Here is a 23784-nt window from a genome sequence, read left to right on the forward strand (position 1 = left end):
CTGCTCTACCCAGAGTGACACTGAATTGCTAGAACTGATCCTCTGCCATAATGATGGTGTTCCAGCGTGCAACATATGGCCAACACTTGTCACGTTCATTTCCAGACAGTCATGTAGCAGGTTGCACCCTACTCACATAAGCACACCTGGAAACCGAGCATTCTGTCGTATGTGTCACCACAACACAACGTGATTCTGCTGGAAAAACATTTTTACGCCTCTGATTTAATTTCCTCTTGTTTGCCAGCATGAATACTTTAAAAAAGTCATCCCTGCAAAAATGTAAAATGTCAGCCGAGTGCCTCTGCATTGGTTTGATATAACTTGATATAAGCTAGTGGAACAGACACTGTGCCAGTGTCATTGTAAATCTGTCTATGTTTTCTTTGTGTGATCAAGTTGTTATTCCTTTGTGAGGACCTAACGGCTTGAAAGGCCTGGTATTCTCGGCATGAATCATTTAGATGAAAGCCTGAGGAGGAGGGGGGAAGGAGCATGAGGCACCTGATGTCAACTTTAATTAGAATCCAGTTTGGTCCGCGTTACCTTGACTTTGAAATCCTAGAGTCCTGCGGGGGAAGTGGAGACAGTTCCACGGTTACAGGATGTGATTAGACTGGATAATCTTGGCGATTGCTCGATGCCACAGAAAACCACTGCAAAAACGAGTTAATAACTTTCACTTTGTTAAATGCTTTTTTCCACAGTATGCACTCCATGCCCCGCAGTTTCTCGTATATTTACTGAGTGCAACAAGAGCTGCAGTTGGTTTTTCTAGTATTAATTAACAGGCAAGCCCTGCACTGATCTTCACACAATCAGATAATTATTGGTGCGTGGGGGTTGTCTTGATAGGAATTATTACAAATTTAAAAGCCTATCATCATTCCCAGTTGTTCAAAGTTGCACCTTGATATTCATGAAAACAGAAAAAGTGACTTCCCAGTGCAGACAGTGGAACATGACTAGACTCTCTGAGTGTTTTGAATGAAATGTGTCTTTAGAACAAACCCATGGGAGCTCTAAATCCCAGGTGCGTCATAAAAAGAAGTCAGGGCACATCACCATCACTTGTGTCTTATTTCTCACTGTTCTGCTGCATGATGTGAGACATCAGGGCCTACAGCTTTAGCCCAGAGAGCCACTCCACAGACAGACAGAAAAAAGGAGGCTGCTGACATCGTCCACACTTTATGCCCGTTTAGCAATCCCATTTTGGACATGCAACATTATTTCAAATGCTAGTTAAAAGTCTGGCAGCCTGGGGGAAATAAAAGAAAGACCTAAATAATATGTTCATGAATTCAGAGGGCCATGTATAGCAATCACTGCTGGCCCTGCTGCATGTTGTAATTTCAGTACAATAAATGATGGACATTGTGCTGTAATTTGGCATCTGTGATTATGCTGCATGAGTCTCAGTGCAGACTGAGCCAAAAATTAACATGTGCAAGGACAGCAGGGGAAAAAAAGAGATGTCTCTCTTAATACAGCCACCCCTGGATTTACAGTAAAATGCTGTCCCTTTAAAAAACACATTCTTTGTATAAAGGTCTTCACTGAATCAAATCTCTGCTTTTTATGGCAATGAGTGCAAATTCTTGTCAAAATCACAACATGTAGCAACCACTATAGCTGAGTGTAGTTGCTATGCAAACAACCTCTCCATGTTTTTCATTGAGAGTCAAACTGTTGTCTCCCTTCCTGGCTAGCTTGTATTCAACCTAATTTTATACTGCATTCTTGCATAAGTCTTTTAAAACATTTTAAATTTAGTTTTGGTTTGTAAATTTGACTACTTAGAAAGTCAAAGAATAAATTTTTACTGTTAACATTGGAAGCTGTATTTTGTTTAAGGATATTTACAAATACCTTCAGGCACCGGGTAAAAGAAATCCCAAATAAATTAATATTCCATAGATTGCAGTGGTCACTACTGTGGTGCATTCAGCTACCTTTCAGTGTTTTGTACCTGGGCAAACTTGATCTTTTCTAGACAGAAAGTAGATGTCTGTGAAATATTATAAAAATACCTTTGATATTGTGACCTCCCCTGTCTAAAGGGCAAAATATAAAGAATTATTTTAAGTAATTTATAAGGGGCTAAGGCCTCAAACGGGATAAGGATTTTATGTAACTCATGGGAGTGATTTTTGTTCAGTGCTACATGAAATGATATTGTGTGTTTTATCTTATTTAAAGTTCAGATGAAATCCTTCCTGAGCTTAAAAGTCAAATAAAACATCTATATATTAATATTTTTATCTAATAGATGAGTGATCCAGAGTATTCTAATGAGCGCACAAGCTGTGCTTTTCAAGAGAGCTGAATATCAGTGGAAAGCAGAAAATAATGAAACAAGTGGAAGGTCCAGGAAAAAACAATTTTTCCTGAAGATGGATGACACACTGCACAGCGACAGCAGCCACGAGTTCCTCCTGGAGTAATTCCTGAGGGAGCGAGGCTGTGAAAGCAATGGCCAGTGTCCCACTGAGTGCTGCATCAAAATGTTGTAAATACAGGGGAGCAATGCTTGTTTGCCATTTATTCATGCGCGATTGTCTTGCCTGTACAGGGAGCAAGAGTGACTCCAATTAATGACCTGTGTGTTGAGCTGAAAGAGGCTTCTGTGAAGGGTTGAATAGCACATTCTCAGAAAAAGCAATTGTGATTAAAGAAATAATATTAGATTTTGGAAAATATGCTTATTCTTTTAGATATCCATAAAGCTTAAATAACTAAAATATTCATGGGCTGTGGGAGGAGGACCTACCAAGCAAATAGGGATCATGATAATCCCAAATAGCAACACAGGACATGCTGCTTAACTTTAAAAAGAAATGAAAACTAACCTGTCTTTATTCAAAAGTAAGACCCTCTGCTAAGCAGCATCTCCAAAAAACTAAACACTGAAAAGAATGTCAGTGTCCCTGAAAGGTCACCATGACTCCCGATGTGTCTTTGTCAATGCCTGTCCATATGCTAACACAATCTAACAAACATTTTATTAGAATTAAAAAACTTCTGTTGTTGTAACCAAAAAAACTTAAAATCATTTGACATCTAAAAACATAGCAATCTGGAAACTTATTAAAAGAAAGCAAAACCTGAATTTTTAAATCCACAAATGCGCAAGCGAGGTTGAAACAAATGAACCTCAGGACTAGTGTTTGAATTGCACTTTGGAGAATATAGAAGTATAATGTTGCTGTAGAGTTAGTTACGCTGTAGGCTCAGAGACTGTATATAAAAGATGGATGTAGGTGTTGTGATTATCGCTCAGAAGTTTAAAGTTTAAAGACTTGAGATAAGCATTATGCTTATTGTCTAATTAACTTTTTTCTACTCAGAAGAGAAGAAACTGAAGTGTGCTTACGTCTTTCCATTCCCTAAACGACACCCTGCTTTACTTTACATTTGTGTGCAGTTTACGAAATTACATCACACTATATTAAATAAGACATAAACTAGTGATAGAGGCCATAAACCCATCAGCTAAGCGGTTACTGAGGCCATAAATTAAATTGGAAATGCAGTTAATTTCTCCCAGACTCATTTCTTCTAGCCTTATACACAAGCACGATTTCTTTTTGTTTCTTTCTTTTGCAGTTGGAGGAGCTGCCCCCTGCTGGCTATAAGAGCAAATGCCCTATTGGCTTCACTTTTCCAACCTGTGGGTTACATCCATCCTTTTATATAAGTCAGTGTGTGGGTTACAGCTAGAGCTCAATGGGCTATTAGGAGTTTCTTTTTAAAGCTGACCAAAGAATGTGCACACAGCTGTAACTACATTGCTTTGATATCAGAGAAAACAAGGGGAGGCGAGTTCTAAGTGTCATTTCCCCCCCCCCTGCGATTTCTCAGTCGACTTGTGGATTTTTATTTGCGATGCACATAGCAGTACAGAAGTGATCATTTCCTCAGGAAGTGTGAGGTGCACTGAATCTAAAATATTATTTTTGGGGGGCTTTGTGTTCATGTTTTACTGAGTGGCAAAGATGCACTCGCATGAGTAACAGGAACACTGACTTTAATGAAACTTCAGCACATATCAATAGATGGCTTCATATGTACAGTATTACCATTTGAATCATCCAACACAAATAAGGCATTTCAAGTTTTGGAAATGGTTTAACTGGTTTCACATGTTTTGGTGAATCAACAGGTTTTAGGGTAGCTGACATGTCACCAAATTTAATTGGTAAAGCAATTTAAGAGGTTATCAAAGGCATACACGTACCACACAAACAAATGGCAAAATGTATCAAGACACACAAGCAGTATTTGTAAAACATCTTCCTCATAATGCATTTGTTTCATCCTAACATATTATTCGTGAACTCATCAGACTTTGGCTCTTTTGTGGGTTAGAAGGGGGGAAGGTTCACCACCACCATAAATAGTTCATGTACACAATGAAGGACAAACAAATTATGTACAATGTTTTTCCTCTAATATTAAAAGGAGTAAAGAAAATCCTGAGGGCTGTCAGCTTCTGCACTTGCTCATCCCATGTCCTTTGATATATTCCTCTCCTGTTTGGTGCTTCGTAGTACACATCTGTCTTACTGATGTCTACGGAGGGACGTCAGATTCTCTCCAGATATTAATCCAAATGCACAGACAGTCTCGTTCTGTCTCAGAGTTGGAAAAAAAATGGGGAAAATGTATTCATTACAAGGTTATGATGAAGTTTCCTGCAGGCAGCTTTGAGCAGGAGCCTTGAGCAGAATGTGTTTTATGTATTCTACATCTTTTTACACTTTGATTTGAGAAGTGTCTGCATTTCTTCAAGCAACAATAGGTTCATTGTCTCTTGCGTTAATTGGTCCTACGACAGTGCTGAAATGAGAAAGAAAGACACATTTAGAGGGCTATATGCTAAGAGTTAATAGCACAGAAGAGAGCACAAAGTCTGTGTTTTGCTCTTTGCTCAGTTCAGAAGTTGGAACAGTTGGGAGAAATTAATTAGTAATCCAGTTTCCCAGTAAGCTGACCTGCAAATTATCCTCTGCACCTGAGGTCTTCACTTGCATCCCTTCTGCAAAATGCTAATATGTTGATGTTGTGTATGGCTGAGTGTTCTGACAAGAAAAATAAGGAAGGAATTAAGAGGTTAGACTCAGTTGTTAACAAGTCAATTTGCACTGAAAATGAATCCTGCAAAGTTCAATGTTTTGCTGATGCCACAGACAGAGTCACTGAATGCTACACTTTTCTTCCACATTTCTGCTATAATATCATGAATCCTGCGGTCAAGAGAGGTTATCTTACCCTTGTGGTTTTGATCTTGTTCCCCGCATAACACATCCAGCCTGAGTTGTCAGGGAGCGTCTTACATTCCTCCCCCTCCAGGCAAGGCTCCATCTCACACCACCACTTCCCAATTACTATGGATGCTACAGGCAACAAAGACAAGAGAAATAACATAGTAGGCAAGTAAAAAGCCCCAAACTGAAAAAGCCTGAAAGCACAGCTTTGGTGGTTAGGAGATTTAAGGTGAAGTTGTCTAATTCTAATTATCTATATGTTACGTCAAAGCTATCGGTAAGTAATGTGGCTGTATTTGATAGCTCTATATGCTTTGGACAAACCGTTTTGGTGAAAAACTATTGCTTTACATTGTATATCCTTTAAAATGTGGCCTCTTTATTAGATGCAGTTATACATTAATACAGAGGCTGGAACTCAGGCTTTACATTGAGTGTAGGGATTGGTAGGTGTGACTGGGACTTGACTTTAATGCACACCATATCCCTGCCATCAGAAGAGAAAATTGCCTTAAATACAGGGTAAGTAGACAGTAAATGGTTTGCAATGTGTGACAGAGGAAAAGAATGTGTCAGAGCTGACATGGAGAGCACTCAAATATCCCTCAGTCTGCTCAGATATTGCAGTAATATTTGCAAAAGGGTTTAAGATAAAAGCTGCAGGTGAGAGGTTTCCTAAAGCCAATATGTGTTTTAGTTGTGTCAGATCCCGACACCAAATTCATTTCTTACAAAGCATTGAGCTTGTGTAGGAGACATTTGTCAAAGCATGTGTAAAACCTTCATGAAATATCCACAAGGTGCATATTTAATCAACGCCTATTTTGTCTGTGTCTCTTTGCCTTATTCTATTTTTTATTTCTGCACTCTTCCCTGAGGTGCGCTACATTTGGCAGATGTATTTGACTGTCTTGTGTCGGAGTAAAGCTCACCCCTGCAGAAACCTTCTGCTGTCTGTCAGCAACACAATTTGTATGTGGCATTATCGCAGGTAATGTTAATCTTATTTGGGACAAAGCATTGCACGGGTGACTTCAGCCTTTTGAGAGATTTGCACAAATCTCTGTATCTTTACAAAACATATTTTGTATGTAAAACAGAACATGCTTGGTAGAATTCCAAGGGGGAAGCATCCTATTCTTGCAAAGCAGTCACACACAGAATAAATACCATGCAATCATAGGACAGAATTAGTAAAGCCGATATTGTAGATTAACCTGATATTTTTTCTTCTTCTTTGGTTATAAAAATACTCACCGTCGACACATGAAGGCCTGTTTCTAGTGGTTCCAGCTACCTTCCCTGGCAGACAGGAACACTTGACCGTCTGTGACCGCTCCTCAATACGATTCTTATTACAGCATCTGTGAGCAGCAATTACCTCACATGTGCCCCCTTCTGATAAGAAAGAAAGAAAAAAAATGGGCTACATTTAGCCATTAAGTTGAGCTGCATTTGCATTCTAAACACTTAACTCATTTGTGGACATTTGCGGTTTCACTGCTGGAAAGTTACTAATTTAGCTGAGCTCCGTGTTAACAATTATGAGGTTACTTGAGTAGTTTACACTAATCTTGCTGTTTGGAAGGAAATATTTCTGCTCACCTACATTTAACTGATGATTGTCGCTTGATTAATCAAAGAGTCAATTATTAGGTTTTTAATCAACAGCTGTGTTTTCAAGCATGAAGTATTTTGGGGAGCAGTTTCTCCTGTGAAAGCAGACCCATTTTAAACCTAATGAAGGTCATTTTAAACATAGTTATTGACAAAACAGGTTTTCTAAAGATGCTATTTAGCTTTCTGAATGGAATGGCTTTTCCCCAAATATCACGATATTAATAATATCAGATTCACAGTGAATTTATTACATCTTTAGTTATGCTTTAGATAGTACATATAACCACATATGATAAGCTTATAAAATGCTTTGGATTGGCCAAGCTTGCTTCCATGTGACTCTTTATTAAAAGAGCGGTGTATGGGTCGGACCCCTTCTTATCTCTCAGATAACTATGATTTTAGTTTAGATATATAAAATGCTCATCTATCTATCTATCTATCTATCTATCTATCTATCTATCTATCTATCTATCTATCTATCTATCTATCTATCTATCTATCTATCTATCTATCTATATATGTGTGTGTGTGTGTGTGTGTGTGTGTGTGTGTGTTTATTAATAAACAACAACTGTCATATTTATGTTTCTGCTCATGATTTTGAATGCTTTAAAAATGTCCCTTAAGGTACTTGAAAATGATGTATCTTGTGTTTAATCTACAATGTCCATATTCATGAATTGTTTGTTTTTATGCAGCAAAATAACAGTAAAACATCACAGAAGTTTGCCGTAAACCAGAATAATCATTCCTGTGCTTTACAGTCTTTGAACAAGCGAAGCCCCTGCAGCTTGGCGAATGTGAAATGACGATGAAGAGATGTGTGAGAGCGGGCAGAAAAAAGACATCTATTAGCAGGAGGAGAGGCCTGCTTCAGGGTTATCATGAATATGAACACTGCATCCACCATGCAATTATCGCCAAACTACTGGCTTTGCCCTGAGGGATGTTAGAACTGGACGAAACGGACATGACCCACCTCGGCCTCTGGCCTCTCCCACCCACTGCGCTCAGACTCTCCAACATATGAGAGCTGTGCAGCAAAGGACCATCTGACAATTACACCCGTCAACATGACAGAAGATCAAGGAGGTTGCAGAGAGAAAGAGCAGTGAGAGGGGGAAAGTATCTGGTACACTGCCAGCAAAGCGATTTGAAGTAATGTTTGACAATGAGCTGTGGGTTTGTGAAATGTGTCATGGCTAGATTTGCATATATTGCTTCACTGCATTTGAATATTTTGGTTAGTGAGGTCCTCTTGATTCCTAGTAGTTTCTTCGAAGCCTTGGACACCATCTTAGCAGAAAACCCGATGTTGTTTGGTCATCGGACAAATCACTGCAATGAAACTAATGAAACTAACCATAAAGCAATCAAAAAAGATTGGGGCTGTGTTAGTTGTGAGATGATTCAAAGACCTTTCTTTCACCTTTCTTTGAAACTTTTGCTATTGCATATAATCAGTGATTGAATATTTACTAAGTTGTTGTTAAAAAAAACAGCATACAATTAAGTAACACTCAACCAACTGTTTCATTTGTTTATCAAGAGAAAATAACAAATATTTGCTTGTTCTAGGCTCAAATGGTACACTGAACTGGTGAAGGGATATCTTTTCTCACTAATTAAGGCAAACAATGAGGACATGGTTCATTCTACAGTTTGACTACCATCTGTTGTTGGAGCCATAAACCCTTCTTTCTTCTGGCATTTCCTGTCTATATTTCCTGTCTTCCTCTCATGCAGTCATAAAGGGAACAAAATGCTAAGAAATATATCTGCCCTGGTACTTTTTTAAGAGTAAAATAAATCTGTGTAATAAATATGGTTACCACTCTACTCACAGTACAGCAAAGCACTACCTATTGTCAGCACGTGTGCACATTCTCAATCTATTGATCACTATTGCACTCTAACTTTAAAATTCCTTTTCCTATATTTAATTGCATTATAATACCTTAAAACGCCAAATCGGGGCGACGTGGTGCTCACACTGAGCTCTGAAACTAAAATATGAAGAGGTCGCATGATAATTTTGGATCACTTCTAAATAAAGGAAGAAAATGTGATTGTAGGAATTCAGTTTTTAAGTAGAAACTAAATTCATTCATAAGGCAGCTTAAATTTAAAAAAAGGAATAAGATAAATCTTGTGAGTCATCATCTAAGTTCCGGGGGGATTAACCAACACGGACCCAGGTGACCTACTGGGTAAAAGTAGATCACTGAACTTCTCACTGTGATTCTCTAATTTTTACCTCATTGCATTAAGAGTCATCGTTATCTTTTCTAAGTGTGTAAAGCTTCAAAAAGTCAGATTGGTATAAACTTATTTGAAATTGATTCAGGATTCAGTATTTCTCCCGGGTTGATATTCAGCATATTTACAATCCCCGGTTGTGAATCTGCTCTTGCGGTAGCAGAAGCTAGTTGTGTTTATTAATAAACACAACTAGCTTCCCATTAAGGGACAAAATGAATAGTCAAATTTCAGACCATGGGAAGGATAGAATTAAAAAAGTTTGTCATTTTCTCGCTTCTTGCCAAGTCTGTGGAGCTTCTTTGGGTTATCATAACTCCAGGTTGTATATTTCAGAAAACATAAACAGCCTTTGGTTTAACTGAAAAATATCCAAATTCTGTAGCCAGTCTGAGCGAATATTGCCTGCTGCCTGATGCACTCAACAAAAGGGCATGTCTGCACAACGTTAATCGTGATGTACCAGTGGAAGCAGTGGGGCATCATTTGAAAACAACAGCCCACAGGGGTTTGTTCTTCTTAATGCATCTCCTTAATTGCATAAGACAGCCCCAGATTTCTTCTTTGATCTATTAAAAACACTATTCAACAGAATTAACTTGCATTGCTTGTTGCTACCAAGCACAGCAAAGAATAAGGATACTCTATTTTTGGAAATCATCACCTCCGAAGAATACATTAAAATCGAATAAAAATGCAAATCAGTGTGGTATTTCCAGCTGGCAGGTGTACTGGGTACCTTTAAACAAAAGCTAAGCTTACACTGATGAATGCTTTTCAACTTCACCCGTGGTTTCAGCCTGCAAGTACAACACGCTGCATGCTCCAAGACCCCATCATTGCATGATAAATATTGCAGAAGGAAACGAAGGATAACATGGCTGGATATGAATGCTCTCTTCAGGTAAGGGCTGGAGTCATGCAAGGGTATAATTGTTTTCTGTATTTCCATTTCTCCTATTATCAGTCTTCCAAATGACAAATGGCTTTTGACAGTGTGTGTGTCTGCCAGTGTGTGTGCGTGCTCATGGTTGTATTGCCTCTACAAAAACATTTTGATTGACAGGGAACAAGGGTCACACAGAAATTGTCATTCATCAGGTCAGAGGTCACAAAGAAAAAGGGTCTCAACTGGAGCTGCCCTGATTTTGCTGCCATGCTCCCTGCTCCTGCCTCTTCATTACTCTGGGCCAGAAAACCTGTATAACCTGCACTCAACAGGGCACAACTCATTTTCAGGCTTGGAAGAGCTGGGGAAAAAATAATTCTGCTATATTGTGGTAAGATTTCTCTAGTGTTGCCTGGGAAGGTCTGTTCCTGGTGTTGTTTGGTTTCTTATGGCGATTTATTGCATATGCTGACCTTTGTTGATCTGTTATGAGAAATAAATCCTTGGAACAATGAACATGCTTTTGATTGTGTTTGACATTTTCTAATTCTACAGTTACAGATACAATGTAAATGATTAACGATGAACAGGACATCAATGATACTGAAGTATTTACCAAATTAAGCATTGAAATTAAAAAAAAAACATACGGAATCACACCAATTTTCTTCGAGCATATGAGATAAATGTTTACATTAATACTGGACTGTATTTAAGAATAACTACATTTACTCAAGAGAGCAAAATCTATGCAGCATAAGCTAAGATTTTACTTTTTCATCCTTTTAAGAGTCTAATTTGATCCTATATTTGCCAGAAATCAATTTACATCTTTCATTAGCTGCTGTATACCTAAAAAATGAGAGCGCTGCTAAGCCTTAGAGTACATTAGATCAGAGCTGTTTTATCAGCAGAAATAACTTTTAAATTCTTCTCAGCTGTTTTTTTTTTAAAATTTCATATTAAAAGTACTAGTCATACTGTACAACTTTGTGCCTTCAGTGCAGCTAAAGGACCTGTCTTCTGTTGTCTTACTGCTTTATTGGTTGTGTTTGTGTTACACTTTTATCAGTCTATTACTTGATATTCAAAGCACTTTTAGAGCTTCTTCCCTATGACTTTATACATTTTCACATTTAGTTTAACATCTACAAGCCATAAAATTTGATCAAAGGGTCCAGGAGAGCTACAAATGGATCTAATGGTGAGATCATTACCTTAAGTACTATACAGAAATGCTTGTAGAAAAATAACTGAATTGTAGCTGCAGTGTTGGAAGAAATATTTATGTATTTTTCGCCCAAAAGCAACATACTGGTTTCCAAGGTCAAAAATGAATAGCATACCCTATAGCCAGCAATAATATACAATAGGTCTATCTGATGTGTTCTTATAATATCCTCATATGCAGCAGAAGTAAATCATTATCAACACTTTCCTGTCTCACCCAACTTTAGAGCTTCTCAACGTCAGAAAAATGATACCAAAAACTCATAAAAAAGGAGAAAGCAGAAAAGGTTGAGGACGATTCGTTCTGGATTCATCTGAACTCCATGATTTTCGAAGCACCTAAAGCTTGATATGTCTGCAAATCAAGATGTAACAGCGTGTTGATAGCTAATGTAAAATTAATTTAATACTGATTTTGTGAAACACAAAAAGCAGAAAACAAAACATTTCTCTAGCACTCTAAACAACTCCTCACAGAGGGTTCTGTGCAGAACAAGTTTACCACATGGAAAAGTGTCAAAACACTTAAATGTAATGCTATTATCTACACAAATGACAACACCTGGGATCCGCAGCGTCTCATCTGCTCAATGGACAGCAAGTGTCGTTCAGTCAATGCTCTCCGGCACAATGAGTCACGCTGGAAGCCAACAACACTGCATCGAAATTCGATGAGTTATGGACAGCAAGCCTGGTTGAAGGCAAATGCTGTCAAATCATGCGTGACATGAACGCGTAGCACCAATTCTGAATTTCTGTGGATCTGCGGTCCTGCCTGCCTAATGAATGTGAGCAGGGTTCATGTGGGACCAGTAAATGGTTCTTCAGACGTGATGAAACAGCTATTGCGCAGAGGAAAATGGTCAGTTTATCTCAATAGAAATGTCACTACGCAATAAGTATGCAATGGCTCGCTGTCTACTGTAATGAGCCCAGACTGTGGGGTTGTCTCTGGAGACACTGATAGCAAGTATACCCTCTGAATGACAACACTCCTCTGCCATCTGTTTCAGGCATTCAGAACTGTGTATACATGAAAAATGTTATACGTGTAATTCATATAGGGAGTCTGAACACCACGATTTAATGAACAGTGAATATAACCGAAAGGAAAGCACTGAAAGTAGTCACTGTTACACTCCATATACAAACCAAATGGAAAGCCTAAGGGACTCAATTTAGCAGATAACCAGTTTCTCTCCTGGGCTTTGGGTTCCATTGACTGGCAGCCGGTGGCACTCTGTGTACACCCTGTTCTGAATGTGTATGCTTGCACAGTGCACAAGTGCCATGTGACAATATATCTTGATAACTGTGTGACATCTGAATAACTCCAAACAAGCTCAGAGCTGAGTCCATGTCACATGGAAGTCCCTGGAAAGTCCGTAGTTCCTGTGGTTAATTATTTTGTAGCTCAAAAGTCATTTATCAGAGACAGCGGGCCCTGATTTCCCAACCACAGAAGTCCACGTTTTAGAGCACCATGCCTGTCACCTATTAATGGGAAATGCATCCAAGGTGACCCTTAATAGGCTTCACTTTCTCTGTGCATGCTCTCTGTAGACATCCAAGCCAGCAGGGTACAGCAGTTCTGTTGCTGACAGGAAATGGGAGCGCCAGATTAGAGAATGTCAAATTAATGCAGATGGAAGACAGTGAGAGGCACAAAACATGTGACTGCATGGTGTCAAATTGAGTGTCTATTTTTTTCCCTGCCTTCTGCAAAAACATCTGAAATCCCTGCAGTACTGTTGTTATTCTAGACATAAATGCTGGGGTGAAAGTGAGTGACATATTGCTCGATACACTCCGAGACAAATTTGTTTTGAGTCTGGAGAAAATGCAGAGGAGTTGTTGCAGTGTAAATGAGATTTCAAACAACGCTCGAGTAAATTTGAGAATTGCAAATGTTTAAAGAATTAACAGAATTTGTCAACAGCTTTAGGTATTAATTGCTATCAATGCATATTGATCTTTTTTTTCTTCTTTAAAACACTTGCATGTTGTAAGTTTACAAACGTGTGCGCATGTGCTTGATAGAAAGGGGGTATCAACACTGCCATTTTCTACTCTGAAAAGGCACTGTCCATGACAAATAAAAGTACAGATATTCATGAAATATGCCCGGTGGTTTTGACAGCATGTCACGCAAGAAGGCCGTTAGATTGGTCTTGTGCAGTGGGCCAGACATGGGTGATACTTTATTGAAATGCCAAATGACTACTCACAGTGCAGAGCGTGCTTTTGTTTTAAGATGCATGAAAACTGCATGTAACAAAAGAAGCAGTGAGTAGTGGAGAATGGGTTTCTCATTTGCATCTGAGCCTCAAAGTCTGTCGTCTCGTGTTGTCACATACAAGACGGGACCGGGACACTGGCGACACCGTGGTCCTGATCAAGGATATTCCGTGCTATTTTGACTCTTCAGTGAGTTGGTCCCACACATGAAAAAGGCCAGTGGTTATGTGTTTTTTATGGTGTGGCATGTTGAGCATGACAGCAAAGTACAGCAATCACACAGCAGCTTTCATGTCCATTAAACACACATAAAACAGGCTATGCTGTTGTTGCACACGATTACTGCAGAGTTCTCGGAAAAGGAGCGCACAGCAAAGAATGCATTGTAAAAATTTGTCTTCTGTCAGTGTGATGTCATTCATTTTTAAATGTCAAGCTGTTCCTGTCCTTCTATCTAGCTTTTTTTTTTCCTCTAACTCGCAAATGTCCAGAACTGGTATTTCATATTTTTAGATCGCTTGCTCAGATGAAAGAGTTGCATTCAGCAAGAAGAAAAGCAAGGAGAGATAGAGCCAAAGCAGAGAGCCTTTAGAGAATGGCTGTTCGCCTCTGATGTGACTGCTGGCTGGCCCTCTCACTGCCAACCAGACAATCCACCCTGGGTGCCGATGTGGTAGCAGCATGTAAACTGTGTAACATGCGTAATGCAAAGATTAAATGACCTTTCCTGACTGTTCTCTCAAGAGACAGTGGCGATTATTATGTAGGAGTGCCGATAAGGGGAGAAATATGGCAGATATTATCTTTGCTGGCCGCCCGTGCCAAAGGATCAACATTTTAAACACATCTTCCTGCCATTAAGGATGATATAGGACATTTGTTTTGTATATTGAAACATTTTAAATGCATGCATAACATGCTTTAAATTAGACATTGTAGATGTATTCACTTCACTGACTGCCTCATAAAGTTCTTGTTAATTTGCTCGATACTGGACCAGATTTTAATGTAGACCCTTAAAAAGCACTGTCTTTTTATTGTAATTTAATTTCTTCTGGTGATGCATGACTTGAAATGTCTCATTTAGTCTCTCCGTCATGTTCTTTATATTTGACAAAAACATAATATCCCCACTTTCGTCCCCCATTTTCACACATGCATTATCCAGTCTCTGCAGGAAAGGTAATTGGATCTGTGGTGTAAATATGCCAGAAGACTTATAGCACACCAAGGAGATATTAGGAGCAGAAAAAAAAAATAAAATCTGCATGAGAGCCTGATAAACCCAATATTAATTACTTTGCTTATTCCTAATACTACCCTCCCCCTTGGAACCAATTAGCAAGTTGAGATGCTTCTTTTCAGTTTAATGAGGTCTAAGTAATGATAATGAATTTCATATTCCTGCCAAGCATTTAAAATAGGCTACCACAAAGGCAATGCCATGTGAAATGATCTCTCAAGCATAATTCCCAGTCTGCAAGAAGTATTTCCTTCATTGAAAAAATCAAAAATGTGGAAATGAGGTCCCATTTTTAACACTACAAATACAGAGCATGAATTAATAGAAGTAATATTTCTTCACCACGATGCTGTTTGGGTACCACAGGGGTGTTAGTTAAAAGAGACTCTGAATCTGCAGTCTCAGTTTTAGCGAGATTACTTTTTTCAACTTGATCATAAAATCCCCAGCATCCAAATTCCACAGCAGCTGGCCAACAGTGAAGTGACAAAATCATCTAAGGAGCAAGACGAGCATGAGGTCTGCCACACCTCAAAATCCTTTGCAAAGAGAAAAAAAAAAACCAGGCTTTGTGACAAGGTCTACATCTACACACCCACAATGTGGCTAAGCTGGAAAACTAGTCACCAGGGTAGAATTTTACATTGGCAGAGAGTGCATTCGCCCAAGCAATCCTCAGCACACAAGAGACACGAAGGTCTGAACTTGCTGATATAATGTTTACAAACTCTGGGGGCGAGAGCTATCACTAATTCACTGGTAGTTTTTGATTCCTGGGGAAAATGTTGAATTAAAGTGAACGAGTGCTCACACATGAACACTTGTGCAACCACTGACATCAGCAATTACAGTGAAGTGCCGTGATGGTGGGATCCTTTCCAATGTGAAGGCTTGTTTTGATTCACTGACATAGGAACAAAGGATAAAAAGGCTGAATTGATTTTTTCATGTCATTAATAATGAGGAATTTGAAGTGCTGTCACGGTGCCTGGCAAAACATTTACTGTAGTCTATTATCCTGTAACTCAATGGGCTTACGGGCCTCTAAAAGGGGGCGACATTTTTGGCTAAAAACAACACAGAGCCCATCTATGTGGCTGCAAAGTGGTACTCGCTTTCCTCTTATCATCTTATTAAAATAATGGTTCCAGAGAATACAGGTTCATAGCCGCAAATTCAAAACCAAGATATGAAAAAGAAAACAAAGAGAAGCTAAACAACTAACAGGAAGCACAAAAATGAGCAAAACAACAACCAACATACACAAGAAGAGGCACAAAGTAAAAACCAAGATATAAATAGAATACAAAATGAAATGCAGTAATGTTATTTTTTCAGTTTGGGCGTCTTGCCCTTGGGAGTTCTGGGGGCATGTTTGTGTCCAGGGTGCCACTAGCTCTTATCTATTCTGTGACTCTGGGGTATCCAGGGTTAGAGATAGCAGATAGTTATTCTTTTAGTTTCTTATTTAAATATCTAAAGCTGAAAAAAAGAGAAAAATATCTAAAGCTAGTTATTTTTGTTTCCAAGCAATTTAAATATTATTCATGTGAAGTTTATTATTCCCTCTAATAAATGCATTTCTTTATCTTTGTAAGTCACCCAGCACCACGAAACAACTCTATTCCAACATTTGTAAAATCATGCTGTGGTCTAAAGCAGATGTACAATTTAGTGTAATAAAACTTTGATACTAATTACTCCCAACATCATCATCATCCATTAATTGATGTGAAACTTTAATTGTTTGCATAAACTCATTTAAGAAGCAACTAATTTATTTTCAGACACAGATAAACTTGCTCCATAACTTTCCCGAACCGTGTTTATTATTAGCAAAAACACTCATTCGGTTTGCTGTTTTCACACAACACAAAGGACGATGTCTGTAGAAGCCGAGTTTTGTTTTGGACTATTTCTGGATTAAAGCAAACTGAGCACTTTTATCAGGATTCGGGGTTTCAGAGTCAACTATCCTTGAGCTATGTCAGCTGTCATAGCAACATATTTAGAAAACTGCTGCTAACTACAAACAAATCCAGGGTCTAACAATCTAGCTGATGACCCCAAGAGGATGCACTGCTTCTTATACCCAGCAGAGACAAATTTGTTTGAAACAATCCAATAATAATGTCATTCGGAGGCAAAACGTGTTCTGCTATTCTAAGCAGTTATTAAACAGTAGGCCTTCTTAGCAGAGCTAATGTCTTACAGAAGCAATTGGCCACGGGCCACAGCTCGTATACGCAAAGTTCTAACATAAATGTACTAATTTTAGGAGTAACAATGCATTCTGTTTGTTCCTCAGGAGCTTCTTTGGCTTAGTGCAAAAACTATTTACATGCAAGCTTTCAAGTAGGAGTTTAAGCCATAAGCATTTGGCATTTTGTTTCTTAGTGATGGATTGAACTGAATTGTTAGGTGAACTCTGTTTTACATCACTAAACACAGACTTTAGAGCAGTGGTTCCCAAAGTGGGGTGCACTCTGAAGGACAGAAGAATGCTATAAAGTGTATAGACTATATTATAGACGATGCATTTCTAATAGTTGTATTTTATGTTACTTTTTTAAACACATCAAAAATTCGCAGCTGCCTGTTGTCAGTTTGGAGGTGTGACCATAACACAGTAAAGGGGCTTCCTTGAGCGAGGGTACACACAGTCATCTTTAGTGACAGCCTAAATGAGACCGAAGCACCTCTTTATTGAGAATCTGTTGATATGACTGGACGCTGTGTTTCATCGGACTTCTCTGATTAACTGCATCTTTGTAGGTAAACAGAGACAAACTACAGATGGATTTTGTATTCCAAGTCACAATTTACGTCTACAGACATGCTTTTTTTTAAGGAAAAAGAAAGCATAAACCACATTTATCATACATCTTTTCATTCTCAGCTGTTTTCCCATTTTAACCCACCGTGATCAATCTTAGAATCAGGGAGTCTATGGCCTTCAAATGTTTAAATCAAATTTCCAAGGGTATACTTTGGCTTCAAGGATATTTACATAATGTCCACTTTGCTTAAAACATGCAGTATATGCTCCAATAGACTTTAGAGTGCCTTGAGGGTCTTGAGGTATGCAAGAGTGTGTTTTCTTGTTTTGGCTCGTTCTGGGTCACTGATATTATGAATTAAGGCAGACATAAGGATGAATAAGTTTACTTAGGTCACTTTTCTGTCACATGTAGTAGGGAATGATGGGAATGAAAGACTTTTACGTTGGGATGGAGGTTTTTAATGGCAGCAGATCTAAAAAAGCAAGACATTGAGGTAACCGCAGATGATGAGGATTATATTTATTTGTGTCTGATGATCAATGAGATATGACTTTGACAGTGCTACCTCTCAGATAATGAGGTTCACGGCAAAATAGCAGGCTGCTGCCAGCAATGTAATGACCTCAAGATGTGACAGATTTGCAATTACTGTTCTGACTCATGAATGAGTGCTATTAGGCTGTTACAGTGGCCTATTTGTAATAGGTTATGTACATAAACATGGCATATAATGCACAGTGTTAAAATACATCAATAAGTTCTTAAAATGTAGAATGTTTTTGTAAAGAAACTGAAAGACGTTTTTAAAATAAGGTCATTATTCATTAGTATCATGTTCTGAAAAGTTCGTTTAATTTCTACTTTAATTTGTTACAGTTCTCTAAAGGCCCGGAAGAGAAAATTTAACACTGCAGCCTTTATCAGGAGGATAAACTTTGTGAGCCATTAACACCTGTGTTATTAATACTTGGGAAAATTTGGCTTCGATAAGAAATAGCCGGTGAAGTCATGAGAGAGAAAGAGAGAGAGAGAGAAGCCTGGCAAATTAATTAAGCTGTGGGCCACAGAAATTCATTTTGCATATAAGCGTTGTGACCACAAACCATAGCCCGGCACAGAATTGGCAGAAAGACTTCAATTAAACATGCTGTTTAAACAAATATCCACAAGCTTAGAGGAGTACTCTCTTATGAATAATTCATAGGCTAAAAGATAAATGGGAAATACTAGAATATGTAAAACCTATTTGTAGCTGTGAGCATACAGTAATAATTAGGCCACTGATTGTCCTCAGATTCATTTACTTAAGAATATATTTTTCTTTCAGGGCTAACCAAGGAAATTACATGAATACTTTCTAAAATATGATGGCTGAACAAGCTTTGCCTCAGCTTTCAGCAGAGCCATTAAAGCGGGAAATCTTTTTAGCAGGCGGTAGAAGAAGTTTCTGGTGTTTCACAGAGTGGCCGATGGTCTTTCAGTATAACAGTAACATGTGTAACAGCATCAGGACAAAGTGAGTTTGCCGAGTTCCAGATGTGGCGAAGCCTCGGGCTGAGGCTGCACGCCACTTCCCATTGGCACTGCAGCAGAGCAGCGATGACACTAGTGAGAGCATGGTTGAGAGGAGGTCTAGGGGAGGGGAGGAGGAAGATGTATGTCAAAATAATGTGCCTCCAGGATGCCTTATATAAGGCTATTAAATTGTCAGTGTCTAAAACAGTGCATAGTGGATACAACCTTTGTTTGTGACATGTTTGTTTCATTGTGAGCTTTGCCAGCGAGTGGTTTCTTTTGTTGAGGCACACAGAAAAAAGTCCTGATCCTCTAGTCCCCACTAAAGCTGCAGAATGGGAGACATGAGGGATTTATGTGGTATTTTCACTCTAGGAAAAAAAGGAGAAACTATATTTTCACTCCATATATTAGAAGAGAAGATATTTAAGCTGCTTAACACTGAAATTTCATCGATGTTTGAAGGAGCCATCTTAAAGAGGAAGAAGGGTAACTTTGCAAGAGTGCAACATGTAGCATGCGTGACTTAAATATGAGCAGATTTTAACATGCAAGTGAGCTCCTTCTGCTTGTATCCCCAGTTCTGCTGCTTTGCATATCTTCTCTTTGTATGCATGTTCACTCACAGCCAAATGTTTTACAGTAACCACAAGATAAGAGATTATCTGCACGGCGTTGAGATTCAGTGACCTTTCAGTTATGAACAGTTTGACCCTGCCGAGCCAAATGTTGGTGGGAGTAAGTTCACGAGAGAGCAAGGCCACCTCAGGCAGCCACTATCTACTGTTTGTTGTAGTTTTTGCTAACACCTCCACATGATGCACTGCATCACCAATGGCACTATTTCTTCCCCTGAATGTAGACTGCTGCTCAAAAAATTCAACACACCTTTGTTCCCTCTGAACTGAAGCATGTATTTTGATCTTTAACAAATATCACACAACATCTGAGGTGCAAAAGTGTAAATAGCCATACCTGCACAGGATTTTTTAAATGTATTTTTAGTATCTTAGCTTACATTTTAAAATCATTGCCAAGTTATGGGGGTTATTTTTTTGTTTGGTTGTTTGTTTACCAGGTCAGAGTTTTAGACAGAAAAAAAAATTGTCCATCTGCGATTCCTCTCGTTTCCTCTGGATATGTTCAGGGTCAAGAAATACACAACCCCAAATAAAAAGCAACATCTCTGACCAGGCCTTTACGGATGCAAGACAAACACAATCTGTTCTCTTTTGTGCACTGTTCACGCTCTTTGCACCAAATAAATACAGCACCTCATGAATCATACCGCAGAGAGCAACCCTGCCTGTACCAGGAAGGCGGAGAATAGCCCTAAGCATATCTGAGAGAGTGGCAGGCAGCAATCTGTAAGTAGAGCTGTAGGGTGGAAAGCAGGCCACCTTGTTCGATTCACTGAGCACACACAGGCACCTAGTCAAGGGTCATCTAGCTAATGGACTTCTGGACACACATTCTTTGCAATAAGGCTGCCAATATGTCAGTGGATGAACAGGACAGGTGCTTCCACAATGTCAAAAAGAAATTATTATTGAAAACACATCTGGAGTGTGAGACACAGTGCTGATAATAAATCTCTCAGATGCCTGTTCACACAGCAGCCGATAATTCATCAACAGTTTCAATATGTTTAAGAGATATAAAGAGCAGGTCACAATTAGCTGATTCCAAAACCACTACACATGAATGATTTGATATACGTCCGGGTAGATCTAAATTCCTATTGGCAAGGACACAACTGATCTCTCGCCCTCTGTAATCTTGATTTCCTCTGGTAATACCAGTCACCGTGAACTCGTGGCATTTTGCTGCCTTTAATGATTGGCCCAGTGGTCTGTAGCCAATGGCCTTCTTGCCACCAATTCATGACCCGTCAACCCCAATCCTTCCACCAATCCAACAGGCACACAACACAGCACAGAACAAATGTTCGAGTGTCAGAATCAATCCAGACAGGCATCCCATCCTCCTCTCATAAAACTGGCATCTCATTTGTGCGGAAGTGAGGTCTATGGAAAAATGGAATGACAGGACATTTTCCCTGTTAGTAAGACGGGGACCTGAAGGATTCAAATTGTTTCTTTTCTCCAAAAAAGGACCCGAACGCACAGTTGAAATATTAATTCAATTTCCTTTTGTTGATATGAGACCACCTATGAGAAGATATCCCATTTGCCTGTGTTTTTCCCCTCTTCTTTTATATATTTTTCTACGTCTCCAATTCACATGCACACACCTGAGTGATGAAATGGAGGTGTTGGAACGGGAAGTCTTCTGACTCACAATATTGAGACTGTTAAAAAGACTTCTTGCTGATATGCTTGAGGTGCACCAGCGCATAGAGGAAATAACAGACACTCAGGACCTGCACATTCATGCAGCTACTTCTCCCTTTGAAGTTCTGACAGCATTGAGCTTCCTCTTCTCTGTTGAATTCAGAGATCATAATTATTTACCATAACCAGGGCTCACGTCCGCCTGATGAAAACAAAAGTCCGACCGCAATGCTTCACTCATATTCCATTCAGTGCAATTTCACAGTCAACACAATCGCACAGATCAAATTGAGGGGGAGCAGTGTAGCATGAATATCAACCGTAATAGCTGAAGAAGGAAAAAGCAAAGGCATTCATTGTTTATCTGTGTGATCTTCAGTAGAAGTTCTCAAGCTATGTGGTGCAAATCTTAATGAAAGTCAGCCCCTGCCTGCTAAATAATTTGTTAATCACTAATATATTAATGAAATAAAGACTGAAATAAAGTGGGCTAATATTTTCTCTTAGGAATCTAATTAAACACTTAAGCAGCCAAACCCAGCATACAGTAGCAGTACTCAAGAGGCAATGGAAATAAATGGAGATGATTCAGAATGTATTTTTTGCAGCCATTTCTATGCTGTATGTGTCATGTCAAATAAGAAAGAAAGTACAAAAAGACTCACCAATCATATGAATTGTGGTCCGCCCAGGCCTTGTCCCAGGATGCTGTTGGATGGTGTCGTAGAAAGTGGCCTGACACAGCTGGATGGCAGTCACACTGACCCAGAGGCACAGGCAGAGCAGCCAGGACATGACAGGACACATCTGCTGAGGACCAGTAGAGCTGGAATCAACCCATAATGCATTATGTCTCAACCTCTGACCTCACTCTCCCTCACCTCCACTTCTGCCCCATCCCCTGTGCATGCACACTTCTGGAGTCTTGAGCAAAAATGAATACATTTCAATTTTCTTTTAAGCACTTTTGTCGGTAATTTGACCTCAACGCCCCTCAGTGGAGATTTTTAGTCATCAGAATTTATCATTAGCATGATTATATAAGTATGAGTTCTTCACCATTTCATCTTCCTACTTTGCCCTGTCTTGTCCCTGAGCCACAACACTGCAAATGTGGAGTGATCCCTGGGGACTTTTTCCCATGCAGCAGAGATTTCCCCTGACAGGCTGACTCCCTTCAACTCCTGAGCTATGCTCCTGCCTCAAAACCAAAATCAAACTTAAAGAAAGATAAGATTTTGCAAGCAGCTGGCTGCCGTGGCTTTTCTGTATCTGTCACAGTAATATGACAGTGACGTGGTGGTAATAGGAATCAAAAGGCTTGTAACGTCTCACCACGCTGTTTAGATAAGAAAAAAAAAGGAAAATATAGAATTCACGGCGAGGAATGCATCTGGTCATATCAAAATGGAAAAGGAAAAAATATTTTTCTAAAAACATTCCTTCCCTGAAATTCATTCATATCAGGATTTATTTATTAGGTTTTACATTTTAATCTAATTTATATATTTCAATGACAAGCCCTAAAAAAAACTTTTATCAAATCATAAGTAAGAAAAAATCTCATTGGTAGTCCTGGGTTGTCTTTTCTGTCTTTTTATTTATTGATATTGGTTTTGTAAATGTTAAACTGGAATAAAATAGATCATTAGCTAAACAGACAGTGCAATTTTAAGCAAAATCAGTATCATAAAATAAGATCAAATGTATTTAGATTTTCTCAACGCTGTATCAGAGAGTCCAGTTATTCTTTATGAATGCATATTTCACAGTTTCCATTCTTTTTCTTCAAAGACTGATACAAAACCTGAACATCTTAACAACGACAGAAATTAGGTTTCACTCAGAGAAGAACAAAAGATTACCTTACCTGAGCAACCCAAAAAAATGAGTGTATAAATATCTCAACAGAATGGCATAAATCCATCCATAATTCTGCTCATGTTGATCCCATCCAATAACTGTGGATTTGGCTCAAGCAGGGAACTCCGCTGACTCTGTCTCCCTGCTCCACACTTTGATAGCAACAGTCCGGTGTTTCACGAATGACCGTCAAGCCAGAGTCAGGAAATAGATTTACAGCTGTTTCAATTCCACCTTTGAATTATCACTGCTTCCCCTTAAAGAGCTGCTCCCAGTGACACTGAATTCATTTGCCCCTTCGCATTTATAGGCACGTGCAGAGTGCTCCTTGATTAACTGTAGTGGAATCTCTTCTTTCCCCGTCTGCATCCTTCCAGTGAGAGGCAGCCTCTGAACAGCAGCGCTCGCTGAGTCCCTCCTCAGCGAACACTGGGAGACAAATGTTCACGTACAGCTTGGCTGAGTGTAAAGAGTGTATCACATGTCTTAAAGCCAGACTGCCTCTGGATTAGATGGCATAGTGGGATTCCATCTAAACAGATGCTTCTAACAAATGCAAATAAGGGAAACTGGTATC

At 39.1% G+C, this 23784-nt stretch overlaps 1 protein-coding gene across 2 annotated transcripts; it reads right to left on the minus strand.

Moving 5' to 3' along the window:
• Positions 1-4028: 4028 nt before the first annotated feature.
• On the minus strand, positions 4029-23784 carry LOC147306113 (chemokine-like protein TAFA-1). Of its 2 annotated transcripts, none has more exons than XM_086277039.1 (6): positions 23215-23784; positions 22010-22151; positions 6528-6668; positions 5275-5399; positions 4998-5084; positions 4029-4842 (listed from the first exon to the last, which is right to left on the minus strand). In XM_086277039.1, the coding sequence occupies exons 1-5, from the start codon at positions 23269-23271 to the stop codon at positions 5052-5054; spliced, it is 498 nt and encodes a 165-aa protein (XP_086133165.1). In that variant the 5' UTR covers positions 23272-23784; the 3' UTR covers positions 4029-4842; positions 4998-5051. The 2 variants fall into 2 exon arrangements, with proteins under 2 accessions (XP_086133165.1, XP_086133166.1); XM_086277040.1 differs by having other exon boundaries at positions 22010-22170; positions 23215-23781.

The sequence above is a fragment of the Aulonocara sp. 'chitande type north' Nkhata Bay genome, linkage group LG20, assembly GCF_057382095.1.
Source record: "Aulonocara sp. 'chitande type north' Nkhata Bay isolate Kocher_YH1m ecotype deep benthic linkage group LG20, A_spYH_male_GT1.1, whole genome shotgun sequence".
Lineage (NCBI taxonomy): Eukaryota > Metazoa > Chordata > Actinopteri > Cichliformes > Cichlidae > Aulonocara > Aulonocara sp. 'chitande type north' Nkhata Bay.